The sequence below is a fragment of the Desmodus rotundus genome, chromosome 1 (assembly GCF_022682495.2).
Source record: "Desmodus rotundus isolate HL8 chromosome 1, HLdesRot8A.1, whole genome shotgun sequence".
Classification (NCBI taxonomy): Eukaryota; Metazoa; Chordata; class Mammalia; order Chiroptera; family Phyllostomidae; genus Desmodus; species Desmodus rotundus.
Genome location: NC_071387.1, coordinates 64,733,482 through 64,760,623, shown reverse-complemented (window position 1 = coordinate 64,760,623; position 27,142 = coordinate 64,733,482). Strand labels below are relative to the sequence as shown.

At 37.8% G+C, this 27,142-nt stretch overlaps 1 protein-coding gene across 2 annotated transcripts in view; it reads right to left on the bottom strand.

The window, feature by feature from the left end:
• The window catches only part of ADAMTSL1 (ADAMTS like 1), an 892,695-nt gene that overhangs the window by 640,538 nt on the left and 225,015 nt on the right, over positions 1-27,142 (bottom strand). For both annotated transcript variants that reach the window (XM_053924703.1, XM_053924704.1), the window contains exon 2: positions 24,091-24,210. In XM_053924703.1, the coding sequence (XP_053780678.1) occupies positions 24,091-24,210 (120 nt within the window). The remainder of the gene's footprint in view (positions 1-24,090; positions 24,211-27,142) is intronic.

The following is a 27,142-nucleotide window of genomic DNA, read 5'->3' as shown; positions in this document are numbered from 1 at the left end:
CTCTTCCACTCCTTTTCTACCAGGATTTGTGTGTGTGTGTGTGTGTGTGTGTGCGCGCGCGCGCATATATATATTCCCCCCACCCCCTTGGCCTAAGTGGGAATCTATGGTCAAAGGAATGGTTGTCTTTTTTATTCCCATTCACCTCACTTTTTAGCAACTTATTTTTTTTCCAATTGCAATTTCACTATTGCTCTATTTTCTTCACTAGATTTGGCAATCACATTTTTTCCTAGCCATATCCAATAGCTATAATTTCGGTGGCTAGTGTGGCTATACACTTATTGCTATGGATCATACTAGCCAGTATACCAGTGTACCAGTATATAACCATTGAATACTATTAAACCCAGTGTGTTCAGAAAAGTGGGCACAGTAACAAATACTCAGGCATGTTTTCCATTCTCACAGATGATAAAAGTTAAGTAGGTGCAAACAACTTTAATAAGGACTGAAGCAGTGTGAGATTGGGAGAAAAAGAAGATGGGATGTTATCCTTCCCCCCAAATCCTATAGGGTGATGGCACAGAGTCAGCTGCTTCCCAAATCCCATCCTGGGGCTCCCCAGACAATGGGAGGGAACTTGTGAAAGCTGCTATGCAAGAGGACTGTCCAAATAGATCCTTCTCTTTTGAGGTGTGTGATCAATTATGATTCTGTTGTTCCTTCTATTTCTCCAGTAACTCTTCGATTATATTGCCCCTCTTCCTTTTAGTTCCTCATATTTATATTTGGACATTATAGCAATATCTGAAACCTAATAGGTAACAGGAGTGGAGTGCAGGAAAGGGAGAGATGCTCCATTTCAGGCAAGGAAGGTTTCCCCAGCAGCTCCCCTGCCGGCCTAGGCGCCGTCACCTGTCCTGCAACTGTTCTAACTGCTCCTCCCGCCCTGCGTGTTCAGTGCCACCAGGTCCCTGCGCTTGTCTGCCATGCACTGTTTCGACAGGGAGGTTTGCAGTTGTAAGTGATGCACAGAGTTTATTCTTCTCTTATTTATTAATTATTGTAGTATTTTCCATACAAACAACTGTAAACTTCCTCTTGCCAACCCTGTGTATGATCCATCCCCACTACCCTAACCCACTCAGGACTGGGTCACTAGCAATTCCTAGTCACCTCACAGTCTATCTTGACCTCACAGCTCACCCTTGAAAAGCCATTCTGAAACCTAAGACCATTCTCACCTTGACTCGAGTGACTGGTAAGGTTCAAATACAATCTTATTGTTAGTTCGAATCTGCTGGGAATGTGCTCTGAGAGGAATAGAAAACCTGAACAACAGTAGCTTTATTTATTTTGCCCGACAAAATCCTCGGAAAGGCAGTCCAGTTCTGGTACAATGGCTCAGTGGCCACTGACCCTACTCTTACTACAATTTCCTCAGCACATCTGGTCTATATATTCTGTATATGCTTTATTTCTTCAGCTAATAATTTTCATGTATATTATATATAACATTAAAATAGGAATTATAGAAATCAGAAATAATCTACTTTTATAGTTTATGCTTAGTACAGTGCTCAATAAATATATATTGAATGAATAAAATTCTTAGAAATGGAGTCTCATAAACTAAGCTGGTCAAGCTTTGCCTCCTTTATTTAAAGTCCTGAAATGAGCATTTTTATTTGTTTCCATATTTTCTTCTGTCAGGTCTTCAGAACAGTACTCTAAATATTTCCTTACGCTTGTAAAAATGTAGCATCGCACATTTGTAATCCATAACTTATACCAAGAAAGGAATACAGAAATGTCTTCTCCAATCACCATAGGTCACTGTCATTTACCACGGAAAAGCACTAGAGAATATTATAGCTTCCAAAATCGTATTTCTTTCTCCAAAATCCTTATGAAAATTAAATGGCAAAAGGGTTCAGCAAGCTTAATACTCTATTCAACATTAGATCCATATGGCAGCAAGAATTTCTGGGCACCCCCTTTGACATGTTCAACTTGTATTACATTTGATCTGTTAATAATCATAATTCAGACAGTCAACTTGATATTATTTCTTTAGTGCATTTGAAGAAACCGAAATATAAACAGTTCTTGCCCAGATCAGAGAGCACCTCACTTTAGATTTAGTCTCTTTGCTATGCTCCAAGTGGTACCATCAAGCAAATCAAATCTGAGGAAACAGGGTTAGAGGAATAGCGGCACTGATTCATTAAAATATAGAAGGATGATATGTAACAGAATAATAAATCATGATAAGAGTAGAAAGGGCAGCAATCAAGAATCCAAGTAGTCCTATTAAAAAAGTTAAACAGAATTAATTAATATTAAGCGTGAAGACAGCAAGAAAACAAAATGACCATTAAAAATACACCATTTTTTGGTGTATTTAGCCTTTTCAGGAGAGACTAAACTATCAATATCAAACATCGTGATTCTAATACTTAGTTTACTTCATCACAAGTGGATCTTAATTGCATTTATCATAGGGCCCACTATGCAATTATGATTAAAATAATAATAAACTTTCCATTTCAAGATCCTAAGAATCCTTTTTATTACTTTCTTCTTTCAAAGCCTCCCTTGAAATGGTATATTATAACCTCAAGAAATGGAAGGAGAATATGAGCATAATAAAATATGTCAGGAAATAGAGTAAGACAAGGCTCTGGAATAATAATCTTCACAAAGCCCTCTAAGAATTGATGCCAGTTACCACAGTTATTTGCAGTCTGAAGTGACATCTTAATAAGCAGTCCTGGAAATTCATGGAGGCTGGGTCTTTGGGCTGGCAAGTGTCTTTTCAGCTGGTAATTAGGTTCAAAATAGAAGCCTTCCTGCAGAGCCTTTAAGGAGCTTTTTTTGAGCTCAGGGTCCCAGGTAACAGGCCGCTTTCTCTGGGTTGTGGGCCAAACCTGCCAGGCTCCCTCTTGAGGTTTGTGCCTCTGGGGATGGAGGAAAATAGTGGCCTTGTACTAATGCACCTTGTCACCAAGAGAAGCCACCATTCTCCCAGCAGGCTTGTTTGGGGCTTCTATCAAAGAAGTCTCCAGCAGAGGAGCGGGGACTCTGGAGCTCCAAGGCATATCAACAGAAGCTCCTACTAGCAATTTTCAGAGGGTTCATGGAAGGGAGAGACAAGCGAATTTCTTTTTCTTCTCACCATCATCTGTCAGGCCAGATGACTGCCTGGCGGGCAGCCACCCAGGCAAACCATTAGGGCCTGTTCATAAGCATTCCTCACTGAACCCAGTCCCCAACTGGCACCTTCCAGCAGAAATATATGACCTAAATATTTCTTTTGGCGTCCTCCCCTGTTCCCTTTACCACTGTAAAAACGATTATAAGAGGATAATTTTCATCTGCTTATTTGTAACATCATCCCAGATTTCATGTGGAAATTTGGATTATTTTGACACCTGCAGGCAGGTTAATGAGAAAATGGGAAGGCTCATTTGCCCTAGGGGTGTGTTAGACCAAAACCCACTACTCTGGAATGGCAAAGACATAGCGCCACCTCGTGGTAGGTTATCAGAACTGTTTTTTTCAGTCTTGTCAAGAAATTTATGAACACTGATGACAAGTATCAGCAGTTTGTTTAAACCAAAGAGATGGGTTGGGAAAACCAAATAAGTAAGCTTAATTAAAAAATTAACATGTAATAAAAATTCTTATGGCCAAATTTCAAATAACAATTGTAAATCTTCATCAGGACCCCCACAATTTTTTTAACGAGGTCAAATCTAAGAAAGCTGTTGCTATACTCAGGGCCAGAAATGGATTCCTAGTTTGTGAATAGCTGAATTTTCTCCCTGTTTGAGAACAATCATTAAAAGCCAGGCTTGAAATCAGGTTGAAACAGCTACTCTAGTTATCAAAATAAAGGATAAAATTTAGGCAAGCATAACAACAGCTCTCTGTTTAAAGTGCGAGAGTGTGCTGGTCACAATGACAGTTCCTAATCTCCCTCACTGAAAAGTGACTTCCATGGAATAAAGTCAGCTTAGATGGATTTTCCATTTAAATGGTTAAGGATTAAAAGGAGTTGGTCGGACAAGCGTAACTCATTCATATAACATTCCTCTTAAAACACACATACACATCACGATATCCTTATGAAAATAAGCTGTCTTCTTAGTCACTGGAATTTGAAAGCCAAAGCTGACACTAAACCATTGCGGTTAATATATGACATAGTTGGAAGACGATGCTGCCCTTCGTTCCCCTGACTTTCTGAGCTTCTGTGACTGTTGTATCACGTTATGCAATTTGCAGGGCTGGAGCCCCTCAGAGGTTACTTACACAAAAACGTACATTTCATCTGAAACCTGACCAGGCTCATTCCTGTTCTAGATAGATGCATTATGACAACCTTTAATTGGGCAAACTGCCAAAATGCAGCCAGTTTAACAGGCCCGCTTAAATGTGGCACATGGACTAACATGCTTATTTGACTTACTTGTTGAGAATGATTTATTCAATAATACTTGATAGAGAAAGAGTACAAAACCTTTCAAGGGGCAGTTCTCAGAGTTGAAAAGTCCACAAAACTAGCCTCCATTTAAAAAAGAAAGAAACTTGAGAAGTTAAAAAAAAGAAACCACTTAGCTTGCCAAACAGTTCTATAAAGGAGTAAAAGCCATGGCTACTTCAGGGAGCCAAAGGAGTTAATGCCTAACAAAAATTAGTTTACATCAGCCTTTTACTCTGTACCGCTGGAGGGGCCTGTGTGCACGGGGAATGAGAGGGGCATACATATTTTGAACTATGTCATATCCATTAGTTATTTTTATTGATTTATAAAATAAAATGGGGGAAAAACAGGCACTCAATCCTGCCCTCTGGAGTAGTATAAAGACTTCTTAGTTTGCAGGATATAAAGACTGCAAACTGGCTTGATATAAAGACTTGTATTTGGTTGGCATCTAAGAAAAATCGTATATAGACATCACCTGGTCTACTGTACAGCAAGCTTAGATCAATTGGGAAGTCTGCCGCTGTGTGAATTACAATGGCAAAATTTACTTAATAATTATGCTTTGTTAATTAACAAAGTTATATCAAATTAGATTTCAATATAGCCATTCACAGCCATTTCAAGAGCAATTTCCTCTAGGATCTCAATTAGAACAATGTTCTCATGCCCCCCACACCCCATCTCTGTTGGAGGCAACACAGAGCTCAGCCTGGAACTGTGGAGTGGAACTAATTCCTTCCTCTTAACGCCTGTCTCCAATTAGCTGGTGGGAAATAGAAATGATTTACTTAAGAGACAGCTTTTCCCACTTATTCAAGCCTATTACCATTCTCATCCAAGCATCACTCAGCCACTAATTGTCTTGGGAAGCTGTTCTGTGCAGTGTCAAGAGCACAGAGTTGCCAACATCATGACCTAAGCAAGTTATTTAACCTTCTTGCACCTCAGTTTCCTCACTTGTCAAATAGGGATCATTTCTGTTTCACACTCTTACAACAAATGTTAAATTAAAAAAAAAATGTGCCACTAACACTTAGGGCTGACTGGCTCATAACAAGTGTTGAATGAACTAATCTTTATCATATAATAGGCAAGCAGATAAACAAATTACTAACCGCTAAATTCAAACAGGCAAACAATTACCAAACAAGGAACTAAGGAAACAATAACGGGTATGTGCAAGACAGAGTGAAAGCACCAAGGAGGGTTAAGCCTCGCATCACCTCTGCTACATCCCTGGCGGTGCATCACCAGAATCCATTAGAAGAGCTTTGACAAAAAAGACCTCACTACCTCACAGGCCAGCTCTAATTATATCACTATTTTGCTTAAAAATAAATTGTAAATTTCTCTAAAAGTTGACTTCCATTGACTTTTACCCTTTCATCCTCCCTTTTCATCCAGTAAAGTCAAATTCATTTACATTACAGCTATTTGGTAGACAGTTACCATGTTCCCAGATACTTTCTCATGGAAGTTCACTCGTGTAACTTATGTTTTCATGCGTCTGTGAGAAAACATCAGTGAGAAGCCAAAGAGAAAGACTCTGCAGACTTCAAGTTCCTGAGAACTTTTAAATTCTGCAACGGACTGAATGCCAGTGCCAACCAAGCCCTTACAACTGCTCCTGGCCAGGAAGCTGATGGACAGACCGCTGGCTCAGCAGCGAAGAGTAACACTGTCAGAGACTTTTACTCGAGGGGTGAGGGTGTGGAGGTGGTGGGAGTGCCAACTATTTACCATCCCCGTTAAACAGCCTGTGAGTCCTCCTAGGTCATTTTTCCCTCAAAGATATCAGGATTGTATTGTGTCCATCCTGTGTTTCCTTGCACCTTGCTGCTAGAATCAGTGAATGAATGGCTTTATCACACATTTTTCACCCCCCCCAGTACCCACCCAAACCTCATGCTCTGATATCTCAGTAACATAAGCAATGGATATCACAGAAAGTGTATGACATTTAAAAAATTTATGTATAGGATAAAGACACAATATTATAATTATATACAATATGTTCTTATTTCCTTCATAATGGCAAATAAATTGTATCTGAGTTAGCAAATGAGGTCCATGTCACTGGGAGAATGAGTGTTCATTTTCCTTTTCTTTATTTTTTTCCCATCCATCTGTCTTTCTTCTTATTATTTAAACCCTTTAAATCTTTAAATAAATAAGTTAGAGAATGAATAATCTCCAATATGAACATATGGACAGGTTGTGTTTAAGCTTTTGTTCTTTGTTTAAAATCTAATGTAATGTTTCATGGAGTAACAATATTTTAAATGGGAGTTAGCTTCAGGATTCCAGGCACAAGAATAAAAACCATGTTTTTCCATCTACTATGAGGAATGGGCTCCACTAAGAAGAGTTACTAGAAAGTGGATGATGACAAGGCCTTCCTTGTTTACCTGAACTCAAGGGGAAAAAGAAGTTAGACTGTTGAATTGCTGCATCCCTCCAAACGTGAGCCAGTAACTGGGGACACAAACGTTACTGATGAAAAGGCAGTATAGTGACTCAGAAATACCTTGGCTCTCAGGAGATGTCTACTGCTGCTTCTAGGTAAGCAGTATCTCTCCATCAAAATATTATAGAGTTAGACATGGGATTTAGAGGCAAAAGTCTTTGGTCTCAGTTCTGGATCCACCATTCACCAGCTATGGGACACGGGGCAACTCTGTCCTTCAATGATCAATAATGTGGGACTGGGGGTGTACTGCACAGCAATGAGCAGGCACTGCTGACACATGCTAATGCCTACCTCTCAGAAGGACCAGGAAGATAATATGATTGCGTGCAAGGCAAGGTGATTTATAAACTGTGACATCAAGTCCAAATCACATAAAGAGAATCCTATGGACCTCATAAACATGTTAGATAGCTATATATTTTTTTATCAGCACCAGTCACAAAAAATATTGCAAAAAATGTTTCCTGTAAATGGGTCTATCAAAGGGATTGGTAGTAGTACATAGTCTGCTTTTATAGTGGGAAATATTATTCCAATTTTACAATGGGTAAAACAAAGTCTTGGGCAGGTGACATGACTATGACTAGCATGTGCTTGAACTAGAACTAGACAATAGGGCTTCAAATTTCTGCAGCATCCAGGGCATTTCCCATATTTACTCATATAACCTCTTCCTACTCTAAACCTCATGAGATTCAGAGAAGACCATGAAAAAGAAACCTTAAGCATATTTATATGGTTATAAGCTATTCTTTGTTTCCAATCCCAGGGGCCTTTCCTCCTCATTAGCAGAGTCTGAGCTGTTACAAGCTGCATGGATGTAAGTGATACTTGAATTTTCAGTGCCAGTATTTATTTATAACTGAAAATTCTCACTTCAGATACTATAAGCATTCTGACATTTTAAGAAAGGCATGTATAACCTTTGATCATAAATATTTAGCTATTTCATGATCCCTTTGAATTAATTATAGGATAAATACCAAATTCTCAATTCTTAGATGCCAGGTCAAGCATGTCTAATGCTAACTCGATAATTATGAATTTTTTTCAGTTGTATTACATAGGTCTCTTGCTTCTAGCACAGAATGTACTTTGCCTGATATGTCCACTGCTTGTGGACTCAGTCATAACCATGAACACCACTTTCTAGTTCAACTATACTTTGAGAGATTATACTGGTACACGAGGCTACTAGTGTCTGTGCTGAATTGGTTTAGACAGCCATATGATTTTTTTTTTTGAACTCACATATTCTGTTTTTACAACATGGCTATCTCCTTTTCAGTATCTTCTCTTGTTGCTATCAACACCTGATTCAAGTGACCATAGCTCTCTTTCATAGTTTAAGAAACCAATGTGTTAATTATTTATGCTTCATAATAAACTACCACAAACTCAAAGGCTAAAAAACAATGCACACTTATTACTGCACAGTTCCTATGGGCCTGGGGGTCTAGGTACACCTATCTGGGTCTTCTGCCAGGCGGCAAAGTGCCAGCCAGGGCTGGGTTCTCACTGGTGGCTCCTTTAGGGAAGGGTCCACTTCTGAGCTTATAGGTTGTTAGCAGGATTCATTTCCTGTGTCTTTAGGACTCAGTAGTCTGTCTTTCAAAGCCAACAGGAAGGAGAACAAGACTCTCAAGTAAGTTTCCTAGCAAGATGGAGTCTAACATAATGAAATTACAGGAATGACACCCATTCACTTCTACCATCTTCTATTGGTTAGAAACAAGTCACAGGTTCTGCCCAAAATTTAAGCCCATGAACACCAGAGGGTGGGGACCTGGGGGACTAACTTACAGCCTGTCAGCCATACCAACTCATTTACCTAGAACTGAATGACAGTTAGAGTAATAAACCCAGAACAAGAGACCAAAGGACCTTTGTGAGTTTACTGTAACTATTTTGATGACTTCCATTTTAATTACTTTCTGAACTTTGGCCATGTTCTGAATAGTTCAAGCTATTGGATATGTGATTTTTTAAATACATGGATGAGTTTCAAGCCAGAGGTCGCAACTTTCAAGGAATAAAAATGCCCCCTCTTTTCATTTGTCTCTAGACGGATTGTGAAAATGTTGGTCAACTCATTATCATTCCTACATTAAAATAGTTATTAAGTAGGTTGAGCCTGTCTCTGCCTACTGCTCCATAACTAAAGGCTGCCTGACCCCTGGAGTAGTCTGGGACTAAGTAGTTTATGCGGGGAAATTTCCATGATGATAGGCAAAGTAAAAGTGGGCATCTTCCTTCTTCTCTGACTCCTGCAGAAGAGGAAGCTTTATCCTCTTAAGTCATGTGCTGTTTAACTGCATATAGGATATTTTGATATTGATGTATTTTTTATGTGAAACACAGTTTATTCTTGTATTATGTATTAATTATTGTATTATTTTTTCTATTAAAATGTTTTTCTTTATTTTATTTTTTATTTTTTTAATTTTAAATTTATTTATTTATTTTTATTCAGTTACATGCCTGCAGTATGGAATTTCCTCAGAAAACTAAAAATGGAACTGCCCTTTGACCCAGCAATTTCGCTGCTGGGATTATACCCTAAGAACCCTGAAACACCAATCCAAAAGAACCTATGCACCCCAATGTTGATATTGATGTATTTTTAAAAATCTTTGTAAAAGTTCTTTACAGGGAATACTTCAACAATCCTAGATAAACTTGAACAAAATGGGTATGTCCTTCACTATATCCACTGGTCTGGAACTTGTTTGAGTTAGTATCGTCTTCCAAGCACCAAAAGGTCAGCTCCCTATGCCGTCTTCAGTGCTGTGAGGTGAGGTAGAGGTTGTAGCCATCACGTTTAGTGTGCTTAACTACTTTAGACCCAAGTTGTGATCAGAATTTAAACTCTTTTTGAACAGTTACTTGGAGAACAAGAAATGTATGCAACAAGTGGAATGAACTTTGGAATTCATTCAGAGAAAATCAAATGCTTGTCACTTCTGTCAGCATTTCTTACATTTAGGAATTGGTTTCTGGATGATGAAATAATCTCTCCCTCCTTTAGAGACCACTGGGAAATAAGGCAACGGGGTGAGTTTATTCTATGACCAAATCTTACCTGAAAAACAATAGCTCTTATTTTAAATCACACTTAAAATGTTTTTGCCCTAGTAATGGTATTTAATTACCTTGTGATTGTTACAACTATGTAAAATTTATTTCCATAGTGCAGATTCAATAATTAAAAGTTTAGCAGTACATGAATTTTCAAAACTGCAACTGAAACACTGAAAGTATGCCCAAGATCACCCAATCTGTAAAGAAAGGCTGGATTATTCGTTTCTGTATAATTTACTGAATGTAGCACATAAGTTAGTATGGTGGAATAATTATTTGAGATGTTAACTGATTTTTTTTTTCATTTACTCCACAAGATATGGGGTTCACCATTAACCACAAGTGAGAGATTATCAGACCAGGCCAGAGAACAACGAAGTTGAATTACTGAGTTCTAAGTTCAAATACTGAAAAGGTTAAAAATCAATTCTTTGAAAGCAGACATCATACATCACACCATTTTCCCCACACACATTTCTCCTAACTACCTCCATGTTATAAGAACCTACAGAAACTGAGGCGGTGGAGTATGGAGAGGATTCAAGATAGACATGTCTAGAAACTGTATGCCCTTCTCACCCACCAGAAAGGGTCTTGCTTGGGAAAAAGGGAAGTACGTACCCCTACTTTAAGTTTTATGTTTCGGGATCATAGAGAAGACATTGCCTACTCTGTCTTAGTGGAGGGGAAATCAAGCTTCAGAGATAAGTCATTTATGGTGCCTTGGCGGCACAACACATGAGTCTAGCATGGAAGAGGCTCCAAACTCACATGCCCACACCCTCAGCTCTGGCTTCCCTTGGCTTGAGACAGTCAATGGATTCTAGAGGGACTCAGGAATTATCAAAGAAAGAAAAAATGATGGCCTGTCTGCCAGAATGTGCATCACTGATAATGCTTGATCAGATGGATAAGACCTGGACAGTTCCCACCAGGAATCTGATGGGTGAGGCTGCTTCTCAGCAGGTAGGTGATAACAAGGATCCAGAGCTCTGTTATCATCGGCAGGAAGTCCAAGCTGTCTTTTCCTTCACCCCAAGTTTCCTTGGAGTGACCATAAACCTCATTTATGCCAAGAACAAGTGGGATCAGTAACACTTTGAGAGGCCAGGTTAGAATCACACACCTTTCCCCTCTTCTCTCTGGTGGCATTTACGTATGCTTCCCAGAGAAGTGGTGGGGGTGGGGGTGCTGGTGAGGAGCATCTACAACAGTCAAACAACCTTGAAGCCAAATAACTAATGGATTAAATTTACCCGGAAGGAACTAAAGTAACTTCCTGACAAATGGGATAGAGGGTAGGGTGAAACAGAAATTATATTTGATTACAAAAAGGCACCAAAGTCACTCTTTTGCACACCTAAGTGTATGACTGTGACATTTGCATCCAACATATTTATGTTTTAGTGGGAAAAATTATGAATTCTGAAATACAAGTTTTTAAAAATACTTTTTAAAGTATACAATAACACATCTATCTCTCTGGAGATAATGGATATTCATAAAACTTTACAAAGCCAGGTAGATTCTTACGGTCTTCCCATTAAAACCAGCCCTTTATTACATCTCTTTTGGAGACCACATGTTCCTCTATGTGATTTTTTTTGTCTTGTAGTGAAAAGATTTGGACAATTTTTGCCCCAATATTCATCCTACCATAGTCACAGAGTAAGTAAAAGGATGGTATAGAATCAGACATGCCATAAGTACACAAAACATCCTATTTTCATGGGTATAAAGCAGAACTTGCTTAAAGAGGAAACTCAGGCAAATCCTATGAGTGTAAATTTCTCCAAATTCCAATGCGTGTTGCATGGATCACATACACTGATCACATGCAGAGGGTTCATGTACACACATTGGGAAAGAGAATGTTTCTGCTGTAAGGTATGACTGCCCGAGCTTTGAATTGCCTTGAAAAATAAACTCTTCAGATTCACATGTATTATTTAATTACAACAATAAGAGTACCATAAACATCTATACCCCTAAATGATCAAAAACTGCAAACAACTTCAATCCAGTTTTTAAAAAGATGCTATGCCTGTCAAAAGCAAGCCATACACTTGCCAGGACCATATGGGATCATCTGGGAGGAAAATGAAAGAAATTTGTCTTATTGCATCACATTAAGTTTGACAAAGGAAATATGTGCTTTAAATATCTAAATAAAAGTAAGCTTAATAAAGCAGGTTGCCTCCTTCAGCTGTGTGTGTGTATGTATATGTGGCTTGATGATTGACATTGTGTTTTCAATTAGTCCATGAAAGCATTTTAGTGTGAATGAATGAGGTGATCTGGGAACAGATGTCTAGTCCTACTCCATATCATCACTTGAATAACTATAATCAAACAATTTTAAATTTACTTGTTATAAAAATCACAAAATCCGTAAAAGACGACTGTTTCTCCCGAGAGAGATCACTTTTGATAGCAAGAGAAAGTCTGTAAGTGTGGTGGGCGGCTAGGAGCATGGACTGTGCAGCCCAACTGTTGGATCCAGAGCCAGGCTCCACTGCTTACAAAGGGCGTGACCTTCACAAGTTAATTAACCAATCTGTGCCTCAGTTTTCTCATTAAAGTATCTTGATATTATCTGAAGTATTTGCTATTATCATTACCATCTGGGCAAACAATTTAGTAGATAGTAAATGTTTGCTGCTCTTGTACGCATGCCCTCACTGCCACCACCAGCGGCTCCACAGCCCGACTAGTTGTCATGCATTCCCCTTAGACTCCAGCATCACCAGAGAGCCGGGGGGTGGGGGTGGGGCGGTTCTCTTCATATGAAAAAAACCACTGAAATATGTCATGATACCCTTCACTCTTTCTTTTGAGCTACCCTCCTTACATTCATGGGAATAAAGGAAAGAGTTTTGCATCCTGTCCTCTTCTGTCCAATGGAAACTTCATAGACTACAGAGTTGTTTTCTTTAAATTGAAATGCAATTCACATACCATAAACGTCACCCTTTTATAGTGTGCACTTCAATGGTTCACAGTATATGGTACAATCATCACCACTGTTTAATTCTAGAACATCTCCATCACCACCTCCCCTCCAAAATCTCCAAACCACTGGGAAATGAATTTTGTATTCAGCATACAAACTTTGGGGATTTAGTTCAATTACTGTTATTAGCATGGATGAGAATGTTAGCTGCTCACTCCAAAATCTATTCCCCTTTCTCCTGTAAACTGGGTATGTGCCTGCCCAGGATAAAAACTGCATGGTCCAGGTACCCCTGAACCCAGGCATGGCTAGGTAACTAAGGTCTTGCCAGTGAACTATTAAAAGATATACTGGGTGACCGCTGCCAGGAAAGCTCTATGAGCCAGTTGATAGTTGCTTTTTAATTCCTTACCTGCTTACTGTCTGTCCCTCCCTCCACCCCACTGCCGAGAACATGGGCTGTCATAGCGGCCACTCTGGATCACAAGGTGCCCTTGAGAATGGGAGTCAGAGGCTAGAATGAATTAAGAAAAAATTAGAATGAGCCTGGGTCCCTAGAACTTTTCATCATACTGGCCCTGAAATTTCTATCTCTGGAAAACATCTTCTACATAGGAGAGAAACAAAAAGATCTGTGTTTATGTCATCATTTGGCAAGGTTCCAGTCCCATACAATGGACTTAATACTAAATGGCATAAACTTTTAGCCGTATTTACATCAGTGCCTTACATTTTGAATTACCAAGAAAGTAGAGTACTTGAAAAGCCAAGATCAATTTTTTTCCTCTCTTTAAGAATTATACCAAATTGGAGTTCATCACAGAATACCGTCGTTTTCAGCAATTTATGTAACTTAGGTTCTTCCATATATTCTCTACACACTCACTCATGAAAACCAATCATCACCATAGAAACTTGGGACACTTCCCTATGGGGCAACTGGTCATACTTTCAAACCAATCTACTAACTTGTAATTTCAAACTGGTAACAAGCAGCCAGGTGAGCATATATACCCACACTTAAATCCGTGAAAGATCAATGGAGCGTGCAAAGCAATAACTCATATAGGAATCTAACTGCAAACTAAAATAAGGCCCACCTGACGTGTGCTCAGCAGCTCCTTCGCCCCTGCTTCATGTATAGTCCATTTCAGCCTTCTGAAAAGAAAGAAAGGAAGAAAGAAAGAGAGAAAGAAAGAGAGAAAGAGAGAGAGAAAGAAAGAAAGCAAGAAAGAAAGCAAGAAAGCAAGCTATTTCTGAAGACTTTTCTATTTAAAAAATGAGCTATCCTAAAAAGGATACCTGTAATCTAAATACTCTGCCATACCCTGGTAAGCTTACATAAAAATAAAAATATTTCGACAGTGAGAATTAAAATGTTCATATTCTAAACTCCTAGAGAGCAAAGATATCACTCATCTTCATATCCTGTTACTAGCTAGTATGTTGAATATAATAGGTGCTTAGTAAATTGTTGCTGAGACAAATCAGTATTCTTTAAATGTTTTAAATTTAAGTAAAAAATTAAGTTTTTAAATAAAAACTTTAAAATGTTTTAAGTAAAGTAAAAAATTTAAGTAAAAATTAGTTGTTGCTCTTGGGAAAATAATTTATCTTTTCTATCTCTTCATTTGTTAGCAGGGGATATCATCCTCTTTCTAGGATTAATGAGATACGTATGCAAAATACTGTAGCAGCACCTGGCACAGAAAAGGTAGACAATAAATGAAAGTTGCGTTGCTATTTTTTTTACAATTGTTGGTATTATTATTATTATTATTATTATTGCTCTGCTTAAGAGTCTATGCTGTACACTGGGAAAACAAAGCATAATAAAGTAGGTTTTGCTTGACAATGTCCAGGGAAGGTGGTGTATATGCATAACGAAATAAATGAAGATGAAAGTATGAGGTGCCACAACAATTGCACTACATTCTTAGAACAGGATCCCAGAGTGAATCCCTAGCCTGAATTTTTGGACTGCCTGTACCCCACTGCAGCTCCGTCCTCACTCTTACTTACCTTGTCCCCCCTTCTTGGTTCCTCCATCATATTCCACCCTCTGATATCTCACAATTTCCAACTTCTTTGCCCAGAGAATCTCTAATATTCCACTCTTGGCTGATCATCCCTTCAGGTTAAGAGCCTAGTGCTGGATTGTCCACATCTGTGGAGGGTCTTCTGGGCAGCAGGAGAAGGCAGGACACTGGTTGGTTCCCTGAGCAAAGCCCGTGACTGCTACAGGAGTTCAGGGAGTTCAGGGAGTTCAGGGAGACAAGCTCGCCCACAGGACCAGCCTGAGGGCAGCTTTGTGGAGCCGGTGGGACTTGAGTTGGATGAATAAAGGGAGATTTAGAGAAGAGAAAAGGAAGATATCTGCCAGGCAGAAGAGGCCCTGTGACTCAATAATTTCATATGAGAACAAAGTGTGGTCTCAGCAAGTGGGAATGAAGAAGGTCTAAATGGATGTCAGAAACAAGGTTAGAGTTAAGTAGGAGCCAGATTAAGGGGTTCTGACAGTAAACTGTCGGAGAAATGTGATTTTCCAGAAACACCTAATTGGGTTTGACAAACAAGTACTTATTGCTGGAAGGGCAGAGTGGAGCTTTAGGAACAATTATGTTGGCACAGGTCCATGTGGAACCAATGGGAAGCCAATCGATGTTTGTGGAGAATTGAAAAGGAAGGTGAGTTTACTTTGGTAAGAAGACCTGACTTCAGAAATACATATGATTGGTTTCAACAAAAATATAACTTGTGTAAAAATCAAAAAGGTTAATCAAATAGTAACTCTAAAGCATTTGAGTTTCTGTTAAATATCTAATTTGAGACAGTATTCTAGGACTGTAAGATCATCCAGAACGTGTTTATCTTAAAGGTTAGGAAAACAAGGTTCAGATGATTGTATGACTTGCCGGAAGTCTCACAGCCAGGTGAGGACCCAGTCCCCTCTGGACCGCACCACCCTTCTGGGATTTCAGGCTCTGCAGCTGACCCTTTCACACCCAATCCCACAATCCTAGTTACGGTAAAACAATTTAACTGCAGATAGAGATATTTTCTCTTAGCAAAAGTTACATATGCATATTTAACTAATCCAGATATTTTTTCTTTCTTTTTAAATAGTCATTTCCTTCTTTGTCAAGTTAAAATCAAACTTAGTAAAATAACAGAAAGGAAAAGTAAAATGTGCTCCTTTTCAAAACTTTCCATTGGTGATAATGCTACTGCTTTTTAAATTGAACCAAAATATGATATTCTTCTTCTTACTTACAAGTTCCTATTAACAAAGTTTACATGCATACAGAATTTTAAAGTCACCATTTAGAGATTATATCTATTCAAAAACATCATGCTAGTAAACAACGTCCTTTTAATGTTTTGCTTCAATTAGCCAACCCATTACAATCTCAGTTTAGAGGCCTAAATTTCTACCTACTTTGAAATAATAGCACCTACTCTAAAAATATATATATCCATATTAGAAGATTTTCAAATATGTCCATATTAGAAGATTAAAGAAATAAACTCTAAGAGGATGTGCCGCCTGCCTCAAAGGGACATTTTGCCCATGCCTACAACCCATAATACCTTCTTACATTTTCTTAAATTCAGGTGCCCAAAGTCCGGTGCCAAATGGCCTTGGCTAGTAGCTGGAGTTGTCAGCGACCACTTCTCTCCAGCCGCCTTCAACTACCGATGAACAGCGCCTCCAAGCACAGCTAAGCCTCAAATGGCCTATTAAACATAAGTGTTTAAACTCCTCACAAAGGCTGATCCTTTCAGCTCTGCCTTGTAAACAACTAAGGGACTCCTTTGAAAGTTATTTGTCTTTCCATGAGATGAATTAGTTCTTTATATTAAGGACATTTAGTACAAGGAAGCAATAAGTTATTCTTTGGAGGCCCAAATGATTTTCTGAGGGTAATTTTCTGGACTTTTCATCAAAGTATAGTATGTATAGAGAAAAGTGCCTGAATCTTAAATCACAGTCTCTAGAGTTAGTTTATGCCTATTAGGAAAGTTGGAAAGTGAAGCAGCAAATAGTCAGCTCCTCACATTTATAACTTGTACTGAAGATATTCAACATTTATTTTGAAGTATGCTAGTTTACCCTAGGATAACTGTAAGTGGAGACTATCTCAGGAATTTAAATGGTAACTGAAAGGGACAAAGTTGGACTTCCTGCCTAGGAAGAATTTGTTTAGTGCTGAAATTTCACCATCACTGACAAGGTTATCCATGGGCAGGACCTCACAATGTGAAACCTGAAAATTTGCTCAGAAAGAGTCCTAAAATCCACATGTGTCCATTCATATATTTCTAACTGATGTTAAGTTTTTAACAGAGTTTTATATATTTTGAGAGATTGTTTGACCTTAAAAATCTGCTTGCATGAGTGCTGGGAGTTTTAATGCTTCACATTTTATTACTTTCAGCATCTTTTAGATAATTAATCTTGATATCTATTTGTTATTTGGAGGAAATGACAGAATCCTAGCAAACAGTGAATGTCTCATAAACAACAGATAGGAACTGTATAAGCTGTAAGGAAATTAGAACTTGATAAAGAAAAAAAATTTCCTCTTAAAGGATAGTGGTTTTCTCGGTAAATTCCTAAAGGTCAAGTGTAAAAAAGTAGTCCCTCTCCTTAAATACTGAGATTCATCATCCTGACATTATTTACTAGAGTTGCAGTTCGTGAACTGATAGGAGGCCCGTGAGCGTCTGTTCTGCTGTCAGACCTTTGACTGCTCCTGAACGAGGCCGCGAGGCAAAAATGGGAAGACAGTATGTATTAAGTCTCGGGCACTGAGTCTTGTCACGCTCTACCAGTTCAACCACTAGTAAGAAAAATAGCATTTATTTTGTGCTGGTTGTTTGCCAGACATTCACCTGAACGTTTTACTATGCATGTATTTAAGAATATTGCGATCATAAAAAAAAAATCAGTAAATAATAAACTTTTCTGTAATGACTAGCCATTTAAACTATTAACATTTAACCATATACTTAAAAATTACTATAGATATGATTAGAGTGTACTATGTACATCTCCCCAATCCAATTTCCCTACTTGTCTGCCTGTCCACTGGGTAACCAATATTAAAAAGTTGGAACCTATTTTTCCTCCCCATGTCTATGTTTAGTCATTTTCTCTAATCTATCTACAAACATGTATGTAATATTAAAATTGATACAAATGTGCTATATTATAAAAGGGTATCATGTTCACTTCAAAATTATATTTTTGAGATCTCTCTATACTAATGCATGTAGATATAGTTATTTAATTGCTTCTATAATATTTTATTATATGAATAAACCACAAGTTCATCCATTTACCTTCTAATGGCTAGTTAAGATTTTCTCTCAATTTGAGGCTACAACATTTAATCCTTCATTGAATATATACATATGGGTAAGGGTTTCTCTAGGGTCTATTCCTGAAGTGAGATTGGTGGGATTTAGGACATGTACATATGTACTCAGCTTTATAGACATTGGCAAGTTGTTCTTTAAAGTGGTTATACCCATTTATACTAAACAGCAACACAGAAGTGTCCCTCGTTATCTTTCTTCCTCACTGACACTTGCCTTTGCCAGTTCTAATCTTTTGCCAGATGGTCATTCAATGCCATATCCTTATTATTTGAATTCATAAATCCCTGACTACTAATAAGGTTAATTAGTCTTTCATTAGTCTTTAATTAGTCTTACTCATCTATGTCCGATGACCCATTTTTTTTCCCACTAGGCTGTTTATCTTTTTAAACATAATTTCTAGGAGTTCTTTAAATAGTATAGAATATTTCCCCAGTTATACATTGCAAATAATGTTTCTCAGCTGTGTCTTATATTTTTACTTTGTCCATGGAATTTTTAGACATTAAATGTTTAATAACATATTAAAAATTTCATATAATTTAAAGAATCAATATTTTACTTTACAAGTTGGACTTTTTATGTCTTAAGAAGACCTGCCCAACTCAGGGTGTAAACAAAGTCTTCTACATTTTCTTCTATGAGTTTTAAAGTCATCCATTTACATAAAAGTTTTTAATTCATCTAGAATTCATTTTTCTTTATAGTGACCATTTACTAATACATCCTTTCCCAACTGTTTGTAACACTACCTTTGTCATATGTCAAGTTCTCTTTTATATGTGTTTTTTTATAGGTTCTTTATTCATCTATGTTGGTCTATTTGTCTATATTCTAAAATCACATTGTTTAATTCTTATAGTTTTGCAATAAAATCTTTATTGGTAGAGCATATCTCCAACTCTTTTCTCTTTCAAAATTATTCTGCTTGTGTGGATATGTAGACTAATTTGTGGGGAGGTTGGCTTCTTTATGAAATTATGATTTCCCACTCATGAACATCATCTTTCTCTTCACTTAAGTCATTTTTATTCCTTTAGTCAAGATTTATCATTTTGCCCTGAGATATTTGTTAATTGAGTTATTCATTGATACTGCATTCAGATTTTATACCTCTTTCAGACCTACATTCTTATAGTTTTGTTATAATCATGAGTGAGATCTTTCAAAAATTGTATTTCCAATTGATTATTAGTACAATTGATTATTATTACAAATGGAGTTATCATTGCCTATTTTGGGCTGTTCTAAGAAATCTGTACAACTCCTTTAGTAAGTGCTTGGTGCACGTTAGGCCTGCTCCAAGCTTCCTCTGTCCTTTCCACAGACAGGTAGGAATAATGTAGAGTTTTACTTTAAAATACCAAAAGATAATGAGAAAATCTAAAGTTATATAAAATATTTATATGCCAAAGTATTTTAAAAAATAGTTTGTGGCTGCTAGAATCACACAAACACAAGCAAGTAAAGACATTTAAAATCCTCACAGAGGGACAGACATATTATATATACCTGGTAGCGTGCACTGATTTTTTTATTTGTGATATCATATTATATAACTGGAGGAGCAAATGCACTGGAAACCCAATCTAGTCTTCTTGTCTCAATGTATTTTCCCAAGGAAATTCCTCCCAAGGAGGAATTTCGGGAGCCGATTCAAGTTATACCTACAAACGTGCCACAAAAATCAGACACTAAATTGGAATGCACTTCACTTTCAAAATATCTAGCTCCTTCATTACCTGCAGCACATTTTTTTTCATAAAGTCAGTTCATAAAAAATGTAGTGGTCACTAATCAATAAGGGCTTATGAAGCTCTCAGCGGCTTGGAGCATGTGTGCTTTTGAAGTGAAAAGTTAATTCCTTCTCTTTATTCTACAAACATGAAGAACAAATAGATCAAACTTTTGTTTGGGAAAAGGGAATTCTGTCCACCATGTGCTGCGTGAATTCAGTCGAGAAGTTGCTAGCGAGAGAGTCACAAGGGAAGTCATCCTTCGGAAATGTAAATGTTCTCCACACACTGTTACTTCCTCGTATTTATGTCCACTACATACCCCAATATAGTAGCCAGCACATACGTATAATTAAGCTAATTAAGTTATTATCTTCAGGTGTTATCAGTTATGTTCTAATGTTTTCTTTCCCTTGGCAGGGTTGTGGGGGAGGTTAGTGACTACCTTGAAAACATATGGAAATAGTTATATTCCATTTTACAAAAGTGTATGTGTGTTGATTGAACTAATTTTTCAGTTCATAGAAATAATACTTGCTCCCAACTGCCCCCTGCCCCCACAAAACTAAGGGAGAAAAAAAATCAAGTGAAAGCAAAATCTTTCTTAATAAATTGCATGTTTTATTTTAGCTGAATTTCAGAGAATTACTGGCTTGACCTCGAGGACAAACTCTATCTTTTCTTACACAACCTTTAAAGACAGGCATTTCTGAGGATCCGAGCTTGAAAGCTCACCTCAATGCCACAAAGGGCAGGCACCTCTATTTTACCAGTCAGTGAAAGGACCACTCTACCCCACATTGGAATAAATGTTTAAATAACTTTTCTACCAAAGTACTGAGTGGCTTAAATAACCGCTTTGTGAACCACAAAGCTACTGACAAATGAAGTTTGTGCTAATTATATACTGAAGAAAATCCCATTCTGTAATGAATTTTATGTTAATTGTTACCCTGATTTTGTATCTGGCAGACAACCAAAAACAACATGATCTGTTTCTTGACTATTCCAAAATTGAATGACAGCCTTTGACAAACATCCTATTTCTGTGAACAATGCAAATCATATACATGCAGAGTGTCAGGCCGTGATTAGAAGTTTAGTTGTCTGGTGTGGATTCTAGACAAATGGCTCACTTAGATTGCTATTCACAGTGCGGAGAATGAATGGAATTAGCCCTCTGAGAGGAAGCTAACTAGAAAGTTTCTCTAATGCACTGTAAAAGTTAATTTTGTGCCAGAAGGCCCTAATTAAGAAAGAGCTGAAGAAGTGTCACTTAAAGGTCAAAAATGACCCCAACCCCCCAAAATAAATTTTTAGGAGAAAGAGTTTCACATAAGTTAGGATGTTCTGTTTTTCAAAAATTATTTGAAAGGGTATAAAGAAGAAAAACTAAAGACATAAAAGGAAGATGATAATTTTATCCAGAAATGTGACAAAATGTTTTCTATAGCTGATGCTACTTCTGTCCAAAATGTTGTATGTATTGGCGGCAAATTTGTTACTTCCGTCACTATAAATTTCAAGTAGGCAAACAGCCCCAAATTTACATGCTTTACTATAAACCTGACTTGAAAGGACATCCTGGAGAGAGTCCTCAATATTCTGTCCTTACAAGTCATTCCTACCATTTTAACAATGTTTTGCATTTAGAAGGGTTTTCACATTTATAAATTCCTTTTCATGCGTAGTATGTGAAGGAGTTCTTACATGTTTTCAATCTAAAATACCAACAACAGAGCAACAGAGAGTAGTCATGGTGGGTTTCCTTTACCAACAAACACCTAACACAGCTGAACATCTATCATATTCAAGGGCAGGACTAGCTGCCAGGGGGGTGAGAATCAACATGGGTCCCCACCTCACGGAGCAGAGCTACTAATGCAGTAGGAGAGGCGAAAGAAGTGCATGAATGTTTAGGATACTACAGAGGACTTACTTGAAAGCAGAGAGAATTGTGCAAACAGGTTATGTTGCTCAACTATTTTTCCTCTCTCACCCACCTGCGCTTGCCAAGTGGTGTGTGTGACCTATACCAGGAAGGTTTCTTGATGATTCTCCCATTCTGCTCAAGAGCCTCCTCCCAATACAGCAGAAACTCATAAATAAGAGGCACAAAAGGAATTTCCACTCTTCTGGCTATTAATGCAGGTAACAACTCATGTTTAAATTCTTTCCCTTAGACAAATACAGAAATGATGGTGATTCATCTTTCAATGTCTATTTAAAAAATAAAGTTACACCTTAAAAGTTTTCTATCCTCTGGCCCAAATGAAGTGCTCAGATAGAGAGACACACCTACCACAGAAACTTAGAATTTCACAAACATATCAGGAGGCTGAATTAGCTTCTGGTATTCAGGAAGCTTTGATCTTTCCCCCCCTCTCACATCACCTCCTATCGCCCCAGTTCTGGCTGTGTTGGTAGGTAATTCCTCTTTCAGGTTTAATGCTTCCTCCCACTCAGTTACTTATGACCTCAGAAGGTTTCAGGAAATTCAGCAGCATGCAGTTTTTACTATGATGTAAATCAGTGTAATGCCATGTAATAACAACGCTCGTGACGCCTTTCAATGCTTGCCAAGTGACAACAATTGTTTTTAGTGGCAGCACTATAACAATTCCATTATGTTCATAATGAGTTCATAGTATTCAGTTTCCTTCATGGTGTAAATTATGTAATAATTACACTTGCTTATGAAGTTTGAATGTAGTATCCACATAGCAGCACTTTCCAGGACGTTAAATAAACCAAATCCAAAACGAACTGACATATTTCACATTTTGTGTAACATCAAATGGGAAAAAATTAAAATATAACTACAAAATACTTTTCACAGAAAGGAGGTGTAACACTCAGGTGGCAATGTGTGTGGACCGTAGTGAATCACAAAAAAAGCCCTGAACAAACAACAAAAGTTTAAAAGGAAGGCTCTTCATTTTCAGAGTTTACTGAGGAAAACACACACACACACACATACACATACCGTATGAAAATTAATTATAATGCTCTTGGGAACCTTCGCCACTGTTCCTGCTCATCCTGGGCACAGGCTCAGAGAAGGATGTGAACGTCCATCACAGAGAGGATGGGAATGACAAAAACAGTGAGAGGGGGCCTGTGCATTGGCTGAGAAAGCTACTTTACTCAGTGTCTGCAAGAGAAGTTTATGAGACAAATATGCAAAAACCACTTGAGAGAGGACTATAAAGAAGCAGAGTAGAGGAGGTATAAATACAGACACATATGTGTTTGCTTTGAAGTTATTCTAAGGCAGTCTTTTCTGTGGTCCTATCATTTCATGGTTGGACAAGAAATCCACTCTGTTGTGAATACACGTCCTCTAATTGCAGCGTGAGTGCTTCTGAGCACGAGGTCATCACCATGAAGAGCCACATGTAGAACTTTCAGACATTACCACCAATCCGATTCTCACAATAAAGAAGAAATTACAAATCACAGTTTGATTTGCAAGTAACAGGGACCTGCATCTTGACCTCTCTAGTCAACGAGACTGCTTGTTTTTATTTGTGAGCTCATTTTTCTAGTTTTCTCCTCAAAACACTGCCAGAGAAACAAACTTTCATAAACTAAATATGACTAACACTTCAAGTAAAAATATCCACAAAGAAGCTAGGATTTGAAGATGGTCGAATTTCCATCGGCTCATAAAACAATTTGGGGTTTACGTACAAATCTCTTTTTTTTTTTTCACTCATTTAAATCATTACCATTTCATGTTTAGACTCACAGGCAAAACATCAGTTATTTTAATGTGAATCCTCCACATACTGCCCCAAACAAACTTTAATGCTTGAGGAGGATGTTTGAAGCTTGCCAGACACAGGAAAAGTCAGAAAGGTGCGCATACAGTCTGCCTATGGCCTTATCACTTTGCTTCCCCCTCCTCACAGATATGAGGAAATAGCATCCCAACCTCTTCAGAATTGCTCAAACCAACTGCCACCACAAGTCATAATTAGCAATTCAACTTCTCTGTTTCTAAGAATAAAAAGAAGAGACACTGTACCGGGTCTTCAGTTTTGTGACTATTGAAGAGCTCAGACAGGAAATCTTCATAAAAGTTCTCTCTTCGAACCAGTGGAAATTCCCTCAGGAAAACAAGCCCTTCATTTTGGTCTCCGAGTACCTAGAGAGATAAGATAGCTGAGTTAAGCCTTCAGACAGAGCCTGGAGGGAGGGGGCACTGAGGAATTAATGTCTCAGACTTGGAGAAACTTCTTGGATTCATTTCAAGTCTGATTAGGGCAATCAAAAACAATGTGTGCAAATACATATTAATGTGAGAGCCACTAAAATATTCTGACATGTGGCTATGCCTTGGTTGAATGCCAGGAAAGTCCCCTGCTAAGTTGGTGCCTCTTAAGTGACTGGTGCACATCTCAAAATTTGATGATTATAAGTTATCTTTGTGGCCAGGTCCAGTGTGGTCAGGCTCCTAGACTCATTCCACTGGGCTATCCATCTACAGGGATGTATCACACAGGGGTCTTGGGTCCACAGGGATCTATCCCTAATCCCATAGATTTGAGTCCCATAGACCTGAGCATCTGATAGATCCTGATGTCCTATTAAATATCGAGGACAGGATATCTGGGATATAGGGGAGCTGGCCTGAGCCCAGAACTGACTTCCTGAGTTATTCAAGTGCATTAGAACCACATACACATTAGCTACTCTGGAGGGAGGCACTGGAGAACTTTTATCTAGAGCTTATCACATACAGGTTCTTTACACAGGTTATCTTGCACCAGCCCCAGGAGGTGTCTATTATTAGCCACACTTTACAAATTAGGAACTGGAGGCACAAAGGGTTTCAGGAATTTGCCAAGTTAGTAAGTGTTGAAATCAGCACTCAAATACAGGTCTGACTCTAAAACCCTTTTCTTTTCATTATACCATTTTGCTACTGAGCTACTCAAACCTCCTCTGGTGAAGTAGAAATTATTAGTAACTCCCATAAATTCAAGGACTAATCAATTCACCCAGGCTTCCTGTTACCTTTCTGAGCCTCGATATACTCATCATAAAATAGGAATGATACCAGCATTATTGGATTACTGAGAAAAACAGAGATAACATATGTAAATACTTAGTGCGTGACTTGTATATAGTAAGTATTCAATAAACAACAGGCAACATTAACAAAAGCACACTTTGCTCAAGGAACAAGTAAAAATCTAAGCTTTTAACACATATGAAATTCTTTGACCATATTTATATTTGTAATGGATATTACAAATAGGTATTATATTACCTTCACATTATCTTTATATTGTTTTAATTTTCAGGTTTTATACATTTTTAATTTTATACCTTTTTATGGTATTGGTAATATTAGTAATGACTGTGTGGGTGTTCATCACATTAATTTATACCATTAATTCATAATAATTAAAATTATTTTAAACCCTAAGTCTTTTGTAAAGGATTATAATTTTCTTTAATTCATAAGCAAATGGCCTCTTTTGATACACAGTATACTTGGTATCATTGTAGTAGATAGAATCTTGGGCCCCTTTACTCCGTATTATCATATTGGTGAATATATTGCCTAACAAGGCAAAAGGGACTCTGCAGACATAAATACGTTTACTTAATTGTTGACTTCAAGATGATAGGGTATCTTGGGTTATTCAGATGAACCCAATGTAATCCCATGCGGCCTTAAAAGCAGAAATTTTAATGGGGTAAGGGCAGAAAAGGAAGTCAGAGAGATTCAAATGAGAAAGGCTCGACCCACCACATCACTGGCTTGCCCACAGAGGGGTCACGTGGGAAGCGTGAGAGGAAGTGAGGGCTGCCAACAAGTGAGTTTATTGTTTTCAAAAGGGCTAACATATGGTAATTGCTATAGAATCTCACATTTTATGAATCATTTCTCCAAAGTCACAATGGTGGTGGTCACCCACCATTTCGTCATCCAGTGCCAGAGTTCTCAAAAGCTAAAGTCTGAAAAGTAGGCTAATAAACTCAGGTGCATTTTCTTTGCGAAAACTTTTGTGCGTGTAGAAAACTTGTTTTGTTGAACTGGTTAGAGAAATAGGCAAAAATGATTCGAATCTCTTCCAGAAGAGACAGTAAGATGTCAAATATAAGGAGTGAATGCTCACTAACCCGCACAACAATGAAGGATAGTCAGCACTTTGTCTGGTTTATACTTTAATTCTCAATCATACTGTGTATTTGTTTTAAAAAATTCCTTCCTGTTTGTTTTTCCCAAGAATGTTGACATTTTATAAGGGCCACAATTCTCACCAAACGCTCAATTTATCAAATACCTCTATGTAATATCAAGGCAGAAGGTTTTAATTAAACTAAATTCAATTTAATGCTGAGAACAGATAAGAATGTGAAAGTTAAATGAATGTAATTATGACCATTTTACCCCTCTGGATATCTTGTGCATATCTGTTTTAATTTAATTTCTATCCATGAGCACTATTACTAATTAGGCAATTTAAAATACCCAAATTACTTTGTTTGCTATTAAGTTAGTTTTGAACATCTATATCTATAATTTTGTGTGTTTTAGAAACACTGTTATAGTGAAGGAGAGACGTCAAGATACATAAATATATAAAAATATTTGTTTTTTAAAAATTATTATTTAAGTCCACAGTAGTACATTTACTCATTCATTCTTTTATTCAGTACTATGTATAGATATTTACTGAAGTCCCATCAATTGTCAGGAGCTTCAGCACAGGACGTATTTCTAGATGCTCACCAAAAGCCATAATTTTCTCATCATCTTTGGTATACACCTAGAATAAGTGCATTTCCAAGCCTCCTTTCCAGTTAAGGTGTTCAAGACTGAGTGTTAGCTGGTGGAAGTAAGGGGTGCTACTACCAGGCCTGGCCCATAGCAATCTCCTACATCCCGCCCCCCATGCTCTTTTGCATCCGGGTCTGTTTGGAATGGAGATAGCATCAGGGGAATTCCAGAACCAGTTGTGAAAGGTAGAAGAGGCTCCATTAGCTTGGCTCCCTGAATAATTGCAAACAGGAAGGCCACCCCATGATCTAGTCACTTCCCTAATACTGCTAAGTGATCAAGA